The 16,727-nt window shown below is 35.1% G+C and overlaps 2 protein-coding genes across 5 annotated transcripts; both read right to left on the reverse strand.

Annotated features, from left to right (window-relative positions):
• Positions 1 to 1,816: 1,816 nt before the first annotated feature.
• LOC113781087 (UDP-galactose/UDP-glucose transporter 4) lies at positions 1,817 to 5,292 on the reverse strand. Of its 2 annotated transcripts, XM_027326932.1 has the most exons (8): positions 5,104 to 5,292; positions 4,746 to 4,925; positions 4,047 to 4,075; positions 3,752 to 3,953; positions 3,219 to 3,461; positions 2,996 to 3,097; positions 2,537 to 2,644; positions 1,817 to 2,419 (listed from the first exon to the last, which is right to left on the reverse strand). In XM_027326932.1, exons 2-8 carry the CDS (start codon positions 4,869 to 4,871, stop codon positions 2,159 to 2,161), a joined length of 1,071 nt encoding a protein of 356 aa, XP_027182733.1. In that variant the 5' UTR covers positions 4,872 to 4,925; positions 5,104 to 5,292; the 3' UTR covers positions 1,817 to 2,158. The 2 variants fall into 2 exon arrangements, with proteins under 2 accessions (XP_027182733.1, XP_027182731.1); XM_027326930.1 differs by having other exon boundaries at positions 4,746 to 5,292.
• Positions 5,293 to 8,746: 3,454 nt separating this feature from the next.
• Positions 8,747 to 14,978, reverse strand: LOC113781148. Of its 3 annotated transcripts, none has more exons than XM_027327015.1 (3): positions 13,669 to 14,978; positions 10,475 to 10,583; positions 8,747 to 9,910 (listed from the first exon to the last, which is right to left on the reverse strand). In XM_027327015.1, exons 1-3 carry the CDS (start codon positions 14,440 to 14,442, stop codon positions 9,336 to 9,338), a joined length of 1,458 nt encoding a protein of 485 aa, XP_027182816.1. In that variant the 5' UTR covers positions 14,443 to 14,978; the 3' UTR covers positions 8,747 to 9,335. The 3 variants fall into 3 exon arrangements, with proteins under 3 accessions (XP_027182816.1, XP_027182815.1, XP_027182814.1); XM_027327014.1 differs by having other exon boundaries at positions 10,466 to 10,583; XM_027327013.1 differs by having other exon boundaries at positions 8,747 to 9,913; positions 10,466 to 10,583.
• Between the last annotated feature and the right edge of the window lie 1,749 nt (positions 14,979 to 16,727).

Here is a 16,727-nt window from a genome sequence, read left to right on the forward strand (position 1 = left end):
AGATCCGACAACGAAGGGCGGTAATTTTACCAGACATGGCCCACGTATGACAAAAGTCCTGTATCTTGAAGTAATGGGAACCACTAAAATTTCTATCTTAGGCTTGCGGACGAGCCTCTTTGTGAAGGTCAGTGTCCATTAAGCTAATGGGCTTTTGATTTGTCTGCTCAAATGGCCCAATTTTTGTTGTTTGGTTAACGCGTGTTAGACATGATTTTCTTGTTCTTTGTCCTTTTTTTTTTTTTTGAAGCATTGTTCTTTGTCTTTTCCCTTACCTTTTTGCGATCCTAGAAGATTAATTGATACTTCGTCGGGTTGTTGGATTTCTTTTTATATTTTTTAACCAGGTTGTAGGATCAATACTTGAGATGCTAGAAGGGGTAAAAAAGAAGAGATGCAAGAATGATGTAAAAATTTTGCTCAATGTAATATACAAAATTTTCATTAATTTCTTTTTTACGTTTGAAATTATCCTATTTTTTCTATATAATCATGTCATGGATGTCAGAACTTGGAATCCTTGGCATTAGCAAATTTCAACGTAACTAACTATTAATGTACATTTTTTTACTGTCAATACTTCAACTAATGGAATTTTAAGAAAAGAATCTTGACGAGTCAAACAAACCCCGTACTAGACTACACGCCACTTGTCATTTGTTCCTTAACTGTAACAAATTACTGGCCAATGTGAATGTGCAAAATTCACCAAGAAACCAAAAGCCATTCATTAGATTGCATTGTGGATGGAGCATTATTCCCAATAATTATTTGGAATAATTACTATAGTACTTTTTGTTACATAATGTATGTGAGATAAAAAGGTGGTTAAAAATATAAAAAGGTGAATTGAGAAATGTGTTTATGATGCAAGTGAAAATTTTTTTGGAAAAATTTGCTATCCAAACATAGCCGATTCCTTTTCCAAATCTCCCAAAACTTGGGCAAGAGTACATCATAAAAATATCCTTTTTCAAATCTCCTTTGCTTATGTATCATTCATCCAATCGTGATAGTGTATACACTGACAGTATATATAAAATTTATTCATAAAGTAAATTGATTGCTGATCAAAGTGGCTTTGGTAGGTTTTTAAGTTTCTTAATTATTCATGAATAGATAAAAGAATATGGCCATGCCATCTCACACCTTATTCGTTTCTGTTATCTGGTGAAAGGAAATTAGGCATCACATACTACAAAAAATTTAAGTTAAGATGGTTCACCCTGGTTCTGAAGTGTTATTTCATCTTATCTAGAGCAAGAATATCAGAGCTTTACCACCCTTACAATAGTGTTCATCATGTGATTGATACCATGGACCATTGAAGTGCACTCAACTCAGTTGAATTTGCAGCCATATATATCATCATTGGATATTTTGAGAAAGAGAGGAGATTCATCCCATTCCAAGGTCATGCATATCATTGTATAGTGTGTTTGTACAGTGGATTATTCGGGATACTTTTTGAAAAAGAAAATAGAAATAATATAGGATCTTATTGATATGACGTATATAAGATAAAAAAGTGATTGAAAAATACGTTAATAATATAAATAAATAAAATTTTGTAAATAATTGACAATCCAAACAAGAATAATGTTGCTTTAACGGGTAGCAAAAGGCGACTTACAATGATTCTTACGAATTACCTACAAACATAGCAAAAGCTGAAGTCGTATGCTTCTAATAGAAGAACAAAATCCTTACCAATTGAGCTACAACATGATAAATATCATTAGGTTCTTTTGCTACCCCTGTGCTATTGGAAGCGGAGATGAAACAATCCAATCACGAACATTCATGATAATCGTAGAGGTGCATTTTCTCATTCGATCTTCCTAAGAATGGAAACTCAGACTAGTTCACCATAAATTTGTCAACCAAACTTCAGAGTGACATTTCATTCCATCACGATTCCTCAGCATTTGAAGCTATAAACTAATTTTAACTTATGCAATAGTGTTACAAGTAAAGCTAGTCCAAAACTTAAGCAAAGAATCGTATGGGATGTGAAAATGATAAAATGAAAAAAGCGAAAAGGCTGCTGCAGTGGGATTGAGAAATCACCAGCTCCCATCTAAACGTCTTTGAAGGTACAAGGAAGCCAAAAAAGCAAGAAAGCGGCTGCATATGAACAGACTGCAAATTGTAAACCTCAGATTAACGGGCTTTTCCCTTGATCTTCTTCGTCTCCTTTATTATCTGATGGCTTCTTCACTTCTTTCAAAAGAGACTTGCCCTGCTTTGTATTGGTGCTGGGCATCAAAACTCGAGTAGGAGGTTTATTTTCAGGCAGGAGTTTGATTAGAATTCCCATGGCTATGAGTAGTAAACCAGAACAATGCTGTTCAGTAAGAGGTTTCGTGAAAATCAAGTATGACAGCAGCAACGTAACTGCCTTCCTTGCTGTTGTTATCTGTTTGACAGCAAAATTGCTTTTTAATACGCAGTCTCTCGAACATAGCAAACTAATAAATCCAAGTCAATGAATGTTTAAATATCGGAAGGACTAGGTCAGGAACAATGCAATTACCATAGCTGTAGTGGCAGCCCCAAACAAAGCAATGAGTGATAGAACAGAGACTTGACCTATAAATGTGGCCATTGCTTCAAAGACCAACACCCCGTACACGTAAGGATGCTGCAAATATTGTGACCAATGTAATCCTGTTAGAACTATATAACAGCTAGTAGTAAAGTGGAATGAAGCATATATGATGGATGGCTAAACAAATTCCTAGACATCCAAAGCGAACTAATTAGTCTGTTTATGAGAAATGTAGCATGTGTTTAAGGAGTGCACATTACCTCCTTTCGCAACCGAAAGATAGTAGTACACATTAGCCAAAAAAATCCATCTTGCTGGGAATTTGGAGTGGATATATTTTGATCTCCACATGCTAATTCAGTTCCAAAATTTGTTTGTTCTTTTCTTACAACACACTGTTCTATAAGAAGATTCAGTGCAATGGAATGATATGGTATTGTGTACCTCATAACAAGAACTCCACGCCTTGAACAGCTCGCCTGTTACTATCATTGGTCCAAGCAGGAAAGGCAACCCAACCACTGTTGAGCAAAATAGCATCTCCATCTGCGAGAATCAGAAATCATATGTAAAACTTTCAAGAAAAAGTGATTTACGCTTTGTTGTCATCATATCTTTTCAATCATGGAACAGCATTGACAAACACTCTATCAGAAGTGATGAGCACCTGAGTTGTTTCAGGATTCATGGTAAAGATTGCTTCCTGCAAGTTACCCAAGAATGAATCCATAATTAGAGCTCCACTAATCATCGCAACCCCAATCATGCTGAAATTTGGAGAAGTGTTGGCATCTGCCAATGTGAAGAGAATCAAGCCAATGACTAGAAGAATGGCAGAGACATATTCATGGAGAGGGTATTTTCTTCTCAAGCCAGGAATAAAGGCTCCCATCACCATCACAGGCAGTACCTGATCCAACAACAAATAAGCACGTAATTAAACAATTTCAAACTCTCTAGAGAGTATGGGAAGCACCCTAAAAGAGATAATTCAAATAGCCAAAAGCATATTTACAAGCATACATCAGATAGAAGAGGTCAAAGTTAGTAATGTCGTGATCCTATCTTGTAAAATATCATCTGTTGAACTAAAAAATAGCTGAAAAACAATACCAAAGACTATGCAAATAGACTTGCTCATCTACTGCTAAAATTATGCAGAATGATGTCAAGAACTAAATGACAAGAGATGGCTCATACCTTTGTGGATTTAAACATGATTTGTGCAGGATAGTTAAGGTAAGCCAACGAACCCTTTGTCAATCCATGAGAACCCATAAGAACACCAGAAAGCTTTACATAAGTTCCCCATGGATTCACCATTTGCTTAATAGTGAAACCCTGTAAGTGTATCAGTGCCAAATACACAAAACCTTGTACAAAGGTAAAATACCATCCATAGCTGGAAAAGATTACCAAACAAAAAAAAATTTAGGCATAGCAATAATCTCAAACAGAAAAAGTGGCAATGATAAGGACCTTGACAACTACAAACCTGAAACTGAGCCGGTTATATACATACTCCTGCAAACAGAAGATCAACTCATTTGTCATTAATAAATCTTGAAACTCCAATATTTCATAATTTTATCTCATGTTGCTCAGAAAAAAAAGAATAACCTTAATAGGCCCGATCAACACATGATAAAGTGACAGATAGATTCGGCAACAATCAAGTCTGTAATACTACAGTAGTGCTTGAATTGAAATTTGAAATCACCATAATTCATGTCAAAATTGTAATCGCTAGAAGTTGTGGAACCCAACACATTCCTTTTAGTCTCTTGGACGGCCCAAAGAATAAGAATAAAGTCGTCAATCTATAACCAATCAGACCTAAACTTTCCAGGAAATTCCCGTATTCACATTGAATTTTCTATCGCATGTAATCATGAAACTGACACCACCTAACAGAACAGACAACATTATCAATGCCGACTTAAGCCATCAATGTGATAGTCAAAAAAGTTACTCACACACACATGCAACTAAGTTATTTTTTCTAATCATTGACTATATTGTGCATTGGAATCCAACACTTTAACATCCTCCAACATAAACAACCAAATCCCAGCATGAAATTGATCATCAATCACAGAACACAAACAAGTTAGTTTTAAAAGACCAAAAAAAAAAAAGAATATTGAGAAAAGTATAAGGCCTCAAGCCAAAAGGAAAAGGAAAAAAAACCCACCTCACAAATGCCATTAACAAGATAACCAAAGAAGAAACCAGACGAGCAAATAACGAATTGCTGCCATCTGGGACGATCAGATAAAGAAATCCCAAAAAGAGACCTTGCTTGATCTTCGTTCTTCATATTTTCCTCTGTTTCTTGTTCTGTACTGTTCTATCCTCCCTCTACCAACAAAGACTGACAAAAAACTCAAACTTACATCAATTCTTGTTGCATTGCATGGCCTTATAGGCAGTTCTAATAGAACCCACAAAATAAGAAAGGAGGGGAGAGAAAGATACTATGACGCAAAAAGGAAGAAAAAAAGTGTAACAAGAACAAGAAAAGTATCAGAACTAGAGTAAACTTCTCTTACAATCTGTTTGTTTCTTTGGTTCCTTTTCTATCTGTTGATGGTAAATTGTTAAAATTTGAATATTCAAAAGGAGAAAGGTAGAGAAAAGGCAATATGGGGGTGTTTTGTTTCCTTTGTCTTCTCCCTTTCCAAATTGTTTGGAATTCTGTTGGTTCTCTGTTTCAGACTTGGAAACTCAATGAACCTTGAAAGGAGGAGGGACTCTGAGGAAGAGAGTAAGTTCGTTTTATGGGGCAGACGTGAAGGGCACTTCTACAAATATTGAGGAAGGAGTTGTATTTATGGTCCCTAAGATTTTGGGTGGTCTCCATTTGGTCCACCTTTTTAATGAGGATGTACAAAACAATCAACTTTGTATTTTAATTTAAGTTCAAGCAACTTCATGAGTAACAGTATGATACCTACTCTCTAGTTACTAGGAATACATAGGATAATTGATTATTTGTCTCACTTTTGATGTTGCTCTCTTATATTATATAATTATATAATCTAATAAAAAGTGACACGTCTTTCTTACCAGAATAGACAAATATCATTTTAATACATGGTGTAAACGCCAAATGCGTAAAGGAGATCTAAATTCAAGAAAAGATGTAAATGCATATGAGTTTTTAATTGGAGTAAGTGACGAAAAGTGCTTCATTTTGAATTCTAGCACATGAGCCACAGAATTTAATTGTCAACAAATGTTGTTGCATTAAATCCAAGTGGATATTCTAGCAACATTAGAATTAGAAAAAAAAAACAAGAAGAAGTAGAAACCCAACTCTAGCCATACAAATGACAAAATATATGAATTAAATATCAAATATATTGTAATATAATGTCTAGATTTCAATTATTTTCCATACCTCTCGTATTCTAATTTAGGGTAGGATTTCACAATCCTTGACAAACCAATATTTGGGTGCTAGAGGGGCAAAACTAGTTTGCCCTCTTAACCCTAGCCGTGCTTCACATTAATCACAATTGAAGTGCATATTGTTTCTTTGTTAGCACTTCGTAGATGAAGATTTTGGTAAGAATTGGAAACTGGAATAGTAAAAAAGGGAGGGCCAATTTAGGACCGTCCCTAAACTTTAGGGATGATTAGTGCAATTCCTTTGTTTGAATACGTTTACGCGTATAACATAAGGTAGCTAGTAAAGTGACGCCAATTAATTCCCTAAGAAAGTGGCTCATTGGCGTCAGTTAAGGAAAATCCATTGAATATCTCAGTAACTTGCAAGAATTACTAGAGTCTGAGCAAGGACGGCCGTTTCGTGGTCAATGGCCTTCTTTTTCAGAAGCCATGCTTGATTGGTCTCATTTAGTCAATTAAATTTTAATTCCTACAAGTCAATTAAATTTTAATTCCTACAACTTGGCATTGACAATTGGATGCAATTCTCTATTTTGTCGAAAGATTATTCTCTAACCATTCAACCTTGATTCCTTTATAAAAATTATAAAATTATCACCCACCTCTTGAGTTGCAACATTTGCTTAGAAGAAATTTGTCCTTTCATGAAAAGAATGACATTAAACACGCTTTTTATCTTGCGCTCTCCGGTACGGTATAGGCAAAGAACCCCCAAAAAATTGTCAAAAAAGTTTTAATTTTTGAGATTTAAAGGACTATAAGTCTCTAAAAACTTTTTTTTTATAAGTGAGAAGTTTTATATTTATAATCTCTTACTTACAAACCCTTCCCCTCTAATCCCTAAAAACTTCATTAATTATTAAACGCCGTGAGTTTGCGAGTTTTACCTTATAAAATGGGAAAATACACTTTACTGTCCATAATATATCTTCTTTTATGTCCAAAGATAAAATCCTCAATTTAACGTCTATTTCTTGTATACTTATTTTTTGAGTAGGGAATGGATGAAATTTAAGAAATGGAAAGAGGAAAAGAGAAATTGAATCGAAGACCATACATTTTCTATACTTGCGTATGCTACATAATAAACCATAACATTTATTTTTTCTTAACATGTAGTTATTCATTTTCTCTAATTGTGGCTACATATATCACAAAACAAAAACAGATCCTACTGTGTGTGATACAGATCATGATTTGGTTTAATTTGACTCGGGCTTTTCTCTAAGAAAAGAAAGCCAAATATCTACGTCTCCATGTTGTATGAATAATTAGAAGGATTTAACTTCTTTTTACGTCCTCGAACTATTAAGTACTCGTGAATAGTGATTTCTACGTCCAAATTGCACCTTGTCAAAACCCTAATCCAAGTCTTTCTTCAAATCAACTTTGAACCCCACTGGTAGTGGCGTTGAATGCTGAACACTTGATAACTCGGAATATAACTTGGTCATTGCTTATTGTTGAATCATGTCCCAGTTCATCAAACACTTTCGGCAAACATCATCTGAGGTTGCAACGAATCTTTGGTTCTGTCACGGAATATGGAGATTCTCCCAAACTACTTAGCAGCTATGACATTATTTGATATCATACCTAGCATGCATCCAGCAAGTGTTAAGCCCAATCCAAATTTAGTATAGACTTACTGTACATAAACAATGACTTTTCAGTTGTCCCCTTTAGTTGTTTTCATCCACTGCAAATTACTACTGGCATGCAAGTTTAGATTTTAGGGTGACTTAACAAACATTAGCCTCTTCATGATAATTTATTAGCAAACCCTTTTGACTTTCTGTGTTTATGAGGTTTTCAATGGTGAACTCACAGCATCTTTGGACGTGCAGATTTTCAACGACAATTTTATTCTCTCAATAATTTTGCTACCTAATCATATACGCCCCGTTTGGATTAGCTGTTTTTTGGGGTATTTTTGAAAAATTTTGCTGTAGCAGAGTTTTTAGATTATATTTTGGGATATTTTCAGAAAATATTCTGGGATATTTAAGAGTAGAAGAGTTTCTAGAATATATTTTGAGATATTTTTTAAAATTTTAAAAAAATTTAAACTAATTTTTAAAGTACCTTTTAGAGTATTTTTTAAAAAATTTTATTGTATTTAAAAAACTAATTTTTGAAAAACACTCCCATAGTATTTGGCAAGTACTATGCCATTTATTTGTAAATGGATATAGTATAAACAGTTGTTTGTAGTATGTTTTACTTGCATGAAGGACTGCGAGTTTGGAGATGCACGAAATCGTTTTCGTGAACATGCCTTTGTCGAAACAAAGATCAAGCACAAGGCAGGCTAGGCACTGAGATAAACTTCACATTTGGCAACAATTCTTTTGATGATGGACCACCTAAAACTAAAAGTTTTGATGCCAAAACTTCACGATTATTTTGTCTTAGTCTTATTAAGCGAAGGCAATTAATCTTGGGCATTTTAGATTCAGGAATAAACCAAAATTGTATGGCCAAATGGTACATTTATCTTGTCTTTCATTTATAGGACTCCATATTGAGTAGCATTCTTCAATGTAACCAAAATAGAAACCAGTTATTCTTCAAGAGTTTGGTATACAGGACACGAATAAAGATTTTTCTTAACAGGATATTGTCCTGTTAAGCGCTGGGAATGGTGTTAGGCGTCTTAGATTTTAAAGGCTGCCAACATTGAAAGATCAAATGGCACATTTTACTTTCTTGTCATTTTGCTCAAATAACTCAATTGAATCGCCGCCTTTTTTTTTGCCGAATCTCTTTTCTGTTCTTCCACTTAGTTTCTTAGGTAAGAATTGGGATCTAACACGAAATGATCATTCTACCTTGTGGAAATGATGGTAGTTGATCTCAAATACCTATATTTGCCCATAGCCTTCTGCAGTGCAGAAGTTAATTGGGGTTTATTAACTGTCTAAACTCTAAACTAAAAAGTCTATAGCTAGACTAAAGTATCAAAAAAAAAAAAAATCTAAAGACTGAGAAAAGGAACTCGAATGGTCTGGGCTTCTACAAGTTCAATAACCTGGGTTAAAGGAACTTGAATGGTGAAACCTTGAGAAAAAAGATGGATAATCATTAGTGCTACACCTAAAATCTCAAAGCTTCACCATTCTACACCTAGACATTCCCCAAAAGTAAGACCAAAATTTATTAAAGTGGAAAACGCTGATGTTTCTCCTATGAAGATTAAAAAAGTTCGATGCTCGGCGAAACGTCTAGCCTTCCTGTGATGGCAGCTGAATGATGAAAAACGCCCTGGACCAGTTTCCTCTTACCACCATCTGCATATTCTGGACAATTCTCCAATCTCCAATAAACAACAACTAATTAAAACTGGCCGGCTGGCTTTCTAGCTGTAGGATCATAAAAGATCGTTCAACATCTCATTCATCAGAGAAGCAAAAACCTCAACTTCCAACTCCAAAGCCACTTCCTCTTTCTCCTCATTCAGCTTCCTCCACGTCCATCCTCTTTCCATGTCGCGAATATAAGCTTCCCTGTTCTTTTGCACATCCCATTCCAGAAACAGTTCGCGTGGTTGCCCCATAATCCAGCTATTCGCGACCTTTAGCAGCTCATCATCAAGTTTCACCCTTCTAGTTAGCACCTTAGCATGTTCGGGGCTGCTACTGTCCTCTTCCATTCCTTCCTTAAAGAAATCCAAGAGTAGGTTGTCATGATCAGCCTTGAAATGTTGGCTGATTGATGGGATTGTGGCCTTCACCAGCTGAAGCAATTTGAATGGTTTATCCGATGCTTGATTCTCCTCCTCTTCGCTGTCCAATATGAAGACAGATTCTGATGAATGACGCTGAGGGCTTTCATTTGATTCTTGATCAGACTCTGATAATGCAATTCTTTTTTGCAGGTTCACAGGTTCCAGCTGAGTGAGCCTTTCAAATCTGTTGATCTTCTTCATTAGCCTTTTCTTAGTTCCTGCTAACCAAAAGTTGACACATTCTCTTAATTAGTGACACTTTCAATTCACAAAATTTGTCTAATATTGATTTTGAGTTTGGGCGACCAATTGTACTATCTATAACAAAAAGTTCACCATGTTGTTCCCAACACTCAACTATCAGTTTCAGAAGAAATCAAATCAAGTCATTTAGTTAGTAAATGCAAATCAGGGCATTTTTTTTTCTTTAAATTTTGGGCAAGTCCAAAGTATTATCTATCTTGTACATATCGTACAATTTATAGCTAGGATTGAAAAAAAAGAATGCATGTATCGGACTTTTCAGAGTTGATTCATTGGCCTTTATGAGACCCTTTCAGTCCATTAGACTATGGCATAGTTATCCAGAGGACAAAAAAGGTAGGAGAGCAACGATGAAAACAAACTTGAATATCTCTTCCTCAACCAAAAAAAAAAAAAAAAAAAGAATATCTCAAATAGATTTTTATGGTAAAAAAAAAAATAGATATTTTGCCCTCCTCAAAATGAAAGGCATGATTAAATAGTTGCTGTGGGAGCGAGAGAGATGTCACCTTCCTTACGTGCAAGTCTATGTTGAAAAGGTGAGGAAACCTCATCATCCTCATCAAATGGGCAGTCTAACACGGACACTGGACTGAACTGTTCCCTCTCATCTTCACTTGGCCACTTCTGTTCATATTTCACGATTTAAACTCAAGTTAGAATACCAAAGTACAAAACATTTCTTAAAGAATAATAATAATTTGGAGAACCCAAAAAGCAAAAAAAAAAAGTCAATTAACTCTTCTTTCCTTTCTTTGGGGCTAAAAAACCCATCTCTACATAAGTCACAGTAGGCTACAAAGCCCCTTGAATAGTTCATCTGGGCTGCTTAATGCAACGCAAACATAAGGAGAAAAAAAAACAAGAGGTCAAGTTGATTCCGAAGGTTCAAGGGAACTTTCCCTCTTTCCCTGTATCATTTTATCAACCCTTTCTAGTAAAAAAATTTCCAGGCCATAGTCAGCCCTCAAAAAGTTTTCTCCAACATTCAATCAAGCTTATGGCAATTAGAGAGAACACATGAACCTGCAGAAATTATTAGCAGTAGTAGTAGCATTTATATTCATGTTTTGGTCTCACAATAAATGCCACAAAAGCATGAAATACGTATTCATTCATTGGAATGTCCTATGCATTGAACTTTGGCAGTTCCTTACAAAATAAATACTCTCTCAGAAAAGGATAAAGATTCCGAAACCATTCAGAAAAAGAGAAATGATGGATAACAAATGTGATGTTGATGGATAAGTACTAAGTAGGACCGCTTAATAGTTAATACCCCATTTTCCAACGATTTATCATTATATTAGCTCCTGTGAGTAGCTCGGTTCGGTTGGAACTGATCGTCAGTCCTTATAGTAAGGCCCCAAGTTCAATTCTCACTTTATTATTGTTGTTGAACATCTTTGAGACGAGCTCTACCTAACCTGGAGATTAGTTTGGGTGATCCCATGATACCCCTCTAGACCGAAAAAAAATCATTATATTAAGAATTTCCTGCCCAAAATGGATTAATTGTTTGTTGGGTCAAACAATTACTAGGATGTTTCTTTTGTAAGCAAATGGGCACAAAATTTAAAGGCCCACGAGAAGTAAAACGTTAATCCCAAGACCAGTTCTTGGACGGTCAGAAGTCAACCCCTTACTAATTTGACAAGGTGTGAGACACCTGTCCGCCTAGTGCCAACTTTAATTAGGGTTTGTTTGGATAGTAAATTCATCTCAAATAATATTTCGTTTGCATCATAAACACATTTTTCAATCCACCTTTTTATATTTTCAACCACTTTTTTATCTTACATACATCACATCACAAAAAATGATATAGTAATTATTTCAAATAATATTTCACATTTCTATCCAAACAAATCCAAATAATCTTCTTAGGTTTACCTTCCTTTCTTAATTTTTGATAGGCGGTCTTTAGCGCATTTTTTTTCAAGTATAAGTGAGAAAACTCAAATCTTGCACCTCGTATTTACAATTTTTTTCAGTACCATCCAATCTGTCTCTCTTTTATGTTAGCTTAACAAACTATTTGTCAAGTTCTTAAAGATTGGTTATTCGTCTAAAAAAAAAATAAAAAAGGAGAGAGAGAGAAACCATTTAAATCTAAAGATAGTTAAATATTCAAACGAATAATAAACTATTTTTATACCGTCAAAGATTAATATACAATTTAACAGTTTTGTGCCCGTGATCAAGAGCCCAATGCTGTGTTTTGACAACAAAAGATATGCATAAAAGATACAAGTAATTAGAACAAATAATTTATTTGGTACAAAAGAAGTATTTTATTTTGATTCTACAAATTTGCTCATTTTAATAATGTTTCAATTAACTCAATCGTATTAACATAGTGGCTTATTAGGTTTTAGGACAATCAACAATGTTTTCAAGTCACCTTGCTAAACAAAAGGGGAAAGGGAAAAAGTAAGAAGAAAAATGGAATTGAATATACCTTATATTTTGTCCTAGTTCCAATTTTTAAGTTAATTGAACGAAAATACCTGACATTAATGCGCCCAGAATTAGCAGTATTCTTCACTTAATTTATGGGTGAATCCTATTAGTAATATTGGACAAGGGTAATTTAGGAAAATAGAACCAAGGAGGACCAATCTGCTACTTCGCACACCAGTGTCCTAAGTTTCTTAAAGGAATTCGAACACCGCACATCTTGCGAGTAGACGACACTTGGCGGAATGACCACCGTCGAATCACTAAATGGCATTTAAGTTTCACGGTCTCGAGATGCAGTATACAAGTTACCCAATACTTTTCCGCACGTGTGCATCCTCAGAAAACCCGGTAGGTCCAGCTGTTTAGCTCCATCCTTACCGCTGTGAAAATTTATTCTCCTCGAAAAGCCCTCAACATTTATTTTAACCAGTTCAAATTTTCAAAATTTTGAATACCCTACTAATAATTAATAATTCAATAGCTTGGAAGAGGAGAATTGAATTAGACAGTAAGGTCAAATGAAATATTCTAAATTCAAAATCTTCCATTTTTTTTTTTTAACAAACAAAAATGATACCTGTAAATTCAAAACCTCCCACTTAGTAACTCAAATTATCATTCATCTCCATCTTTTATCCAATTACCATATAAAATATGCACGAAGGTACAATGGTATGAAGAAGTAAATACTACTTCGAAAACAATGATGGAGATGCTTTACCTACTAAACTTTTCCTTTCAGGTAAACTGATCATGCAATGATACGAACAGACTAGAGAAATGCAAATCATCAACTACCATTTTGGTTTGTGTTCCCAATTCTGTCACGGCTTTAGAAAAGGCAAAGTCAAGTACATTTATTAGGCATCAATAATGGAATGGATGGTAAAGATGATTGTATTCTAGACGTTTTATTGCAATCACAATCAAAGGTGGCTCAACAACAGACAAAAGCAATTAAAAAACAATGATCTGGGAGGATGGACATGGAGGAAGAAGTAAACAAATCAAGAACGAACTGTACCATCATCAAAATGAAAGTACGGCCTTGTTTGAATTGTATTTTCTTGAATTTTTTTTATAGAAAAATTACTGTAATGTATATGGGAAAAAAGGTAATAGAAATGTAATCACGGAAAACGACATAATTTTTTGGCAAAAAATAGCTGTCCAAACGGGGCCTTAGTAGAATTTTATTTCTTTTGCAGATAAAAATAAAATTTAATTGGACCACTAGCAAAAGACTGACCTTGATGATATTAGAGCTGGTGCAGCTATCACTGCTGCTGGAAGTTGCGGCTATGGAATCATCACCACCGACTTTTACTGCTGCTCTTTTGCTGCCGACCACTTTGTCGTTTGGTAAACGCTTGCTAAGGTAGTAGGAGTAATTTTTATTTCTGAAAGTATTCTCCACCAAAACGACATCGTGGTGGATCTCATTTAAAATTTTAACCTCAGAAGAGTTACCGCTGGCGGTGGAATCATCTGAGGCAGTAAAATCACTGTCCCACCAACTGTTACTCTCGCTACTAGAACTATAGCGATCGCCGGTGGTGGTGGTGGTGGTGGTGAAATCCGACGGCGGAGATGTATTCTGGACAATGAGCTGGCTAATGGGTTCCAACCGTGGGATCTCTTTCCGATCATTTCTCTTCCAGAAGCTCCGTTTGAGAAGCTTTCTTGAGAGACTTCTGGGTAAAAGAGTTAATCTGAGCTTACTAGAAGAAGTGGAAGATGAAGACTTGACGGCCGCAAATGGGAGGCTCTTGACGGCGTTAATAGCTCTTTGAAAAGCTGATGGTAATGGTTTTGAGGGATTTTTAAGAGGTGGTCTTTTGAAGTGCTTAGGTGGCTTGTTCTTGAGGTTGATTTCGAGGAGAAATCCAACGGAAGTGCAGCATTGTCTGCGTGGATATGTTCGAAAACCACTCGAGGAACATGAGCTCAGATCATCAAGAAGATAATCTTTTAGCATCAATGGCTTTCTTAACGTTTGCGGCTTTGCTAAACTCAGCTCCATTTTAGCTAATTAAGAATGAGCTGCAGATTCACGGGGGAGACAGGAAATTTAACTGAAGGTATAGTGAAGAAAAAGGCAGAGAAATGATGATCGGAGCTTAGTTAATGAAGAAGCTGGGAAAGGATCAGAAATGAAAGAGAGAGCATTTGAGTTCGAATGCTGAATGCAAAGGCAGGTGAAGGAAGTAAATGAAAGTGATAAATGTATTGCATATTGGCAACAGTTGAAATAAGTTCCGAGTAAGAGCCAAGAAAGTAAGTTCGATGCTTGGGGGGGTTACTACTGTATTTATAGCTAGAGAGGAAAGGATGCTAGAGAAGCCTGGGGGAGAGGTAATTGAAGGTGAGAGGGAGCTTCGAGAGGTGAAGATCCCAAGGTGGAAAATTGCAGGAAAAAAAAAAAGAAATTGAATCAGAGTGGAAGGATCGACACTGAGAATCCAGAGAGAGAGAGGAGCAGCTAGGTGGATGGATTGATAAAAATATGAGCAAATCTGCGGAGCAAAGTTGCTGGATGAAGAGAAAGACAAAAGTATAGAAGGGAGTGGAGCAGTAGAAGAAGAAGCTTCTTGGATTGTAGTGATGGTTTTTTGAATCTCAAGTTTGATTAGTTTAATGTTTTCTATTCAAGTTTGGGTCAGTTTGAAGTTGCATCGTCTTTGATTAATTTATTGTACGTACGTGTAAGATTTGTTTATTTGTTTGTTTGCAAATCTCGGCTGTTAGTGTTAGTGTTAGACTCACTAATGACCCTAGTTGACCTTGTTTATCGAAAAAAAATATGTGCTGCAAATCTACAGGTTTTAGTCACGCGCTTCTTCTTCTGCGTTTTTGCATGCCCAGTATATATATATATTGTCTATTTCAAGCCTCGTTAAAATGAATTTCAAGAGTTCAAATTTTGAAAAAAATAATGTTAATTAAGAAAAACATATAAGTGCAACATAGGATAATAATCATCAGTGTGTAAATTCATATAATAGATTAAGTGTATTTAATATATTGGCCAGGAAAACCCTTTTTTTTTATCTTTTAATTTTACATTTAATTCAGGGAGTTAATGTCTAGGAGTGAATATACATGGAAGAATTTAATGACATCACTACCTTCACGATTTCAATCTCTGACACCGGTCAGCACTAATCATGGCTTTGCATTTAAGGTGTCTTAATTTTTGTCATTATTACAGTTAGACCCCAAGTTTTTTTGTCCTCTTTTCATTGAATCAAATAGATGCTAAAATAGTAAAAGTCGTCCTTGCATTTGTGTTGGTGAACTCGTTAGAAAAAGATTTTTATGAGTTCCCGATCACAACAAATCAATAAGCCAAAATATGGACCACTTGTACGATTGATGGGTTTTCCTGGTTACTTTCAAATACTTATTTCATTTTTTTTTTCTCAAGTTGAAAGCATCCCTTCTTGAGAAATGAGAAAGTGTTGAAATGTGGTTTGGTGTTGATTCAACTTTTTCTTAAGCTCAACTCACGAAAATAATCAAATAGAAAGGTATCAAAATTTAATTAATAAAGAAAAATTAAAATCTACGCCTATTTGAGATTCACTTGCACTATTGCATATTCCTTCCAGCCATTGAGTCTAAATAAATTGCTATACATGGTTGTTTGTCTATATAACCATTGTAAAAAATACACGTCATATTGCAGAACATATTACCTAACTTTTGCAGAAGTATTTCGATGTTTAAAGAATTATTTCTTGGGTTGCATGCATTGTAGCAATGTGCTATTAGATCTGATTGAATGGTTTGAGAAAAATAATGTGAGACAACTCAATAATCCATAGATACAAAATCGGCATGTAATTTTACATAATTTTTTTTTGATAAAACATTATTACATTGATTAAATATGTATTAATGGTAAAAATTGCATAACACCTAAACAGAAATTCTACATAGATTGAAAGGTTGGATTTTATACCCTAATCGGAAAGAAGAGGTAAAAGGGTGATGATCATTTTTTTTTTTTTTTGGTTAGGATTGGTTTTGGGAGATAAAGAAAAGGACAGCCAGTGGCCGAAAGCGATAATAAAAGGGGCGGGGTATCCCCTGAATAGTTGGTACAACCGTTTTGATGGCTCTACGGGGTTGATGTTGATAATTGACAACGAGTATGATCAACAACAGGACAACAACTACAACCCCTCAATGACAAAGGGTTTCCCTGCACATAATTGCACGGAAAATATCTTATATATCTCCTCTGTAAAAGTGATAATTTAGAGAAAAATATGTAATATCCTTCACTTCGATCTAGTTTTATCC

This window comes from Coffea eugenioides, chromosome 8, assembly GCF_003713205.1.
Source record: "Coffea eugenioides isolate CCC68of chromosome 8, Ceug_1.0, whole genome shotgun sequence".
NCBI classification, from domain to species: domain Eukaryota; kingdom Viridiplantae; phylum Streptophyta; class Magnoliopsida; order Gentianales; family Rubiaceae; genus Coffea; species Coffea eugenioides.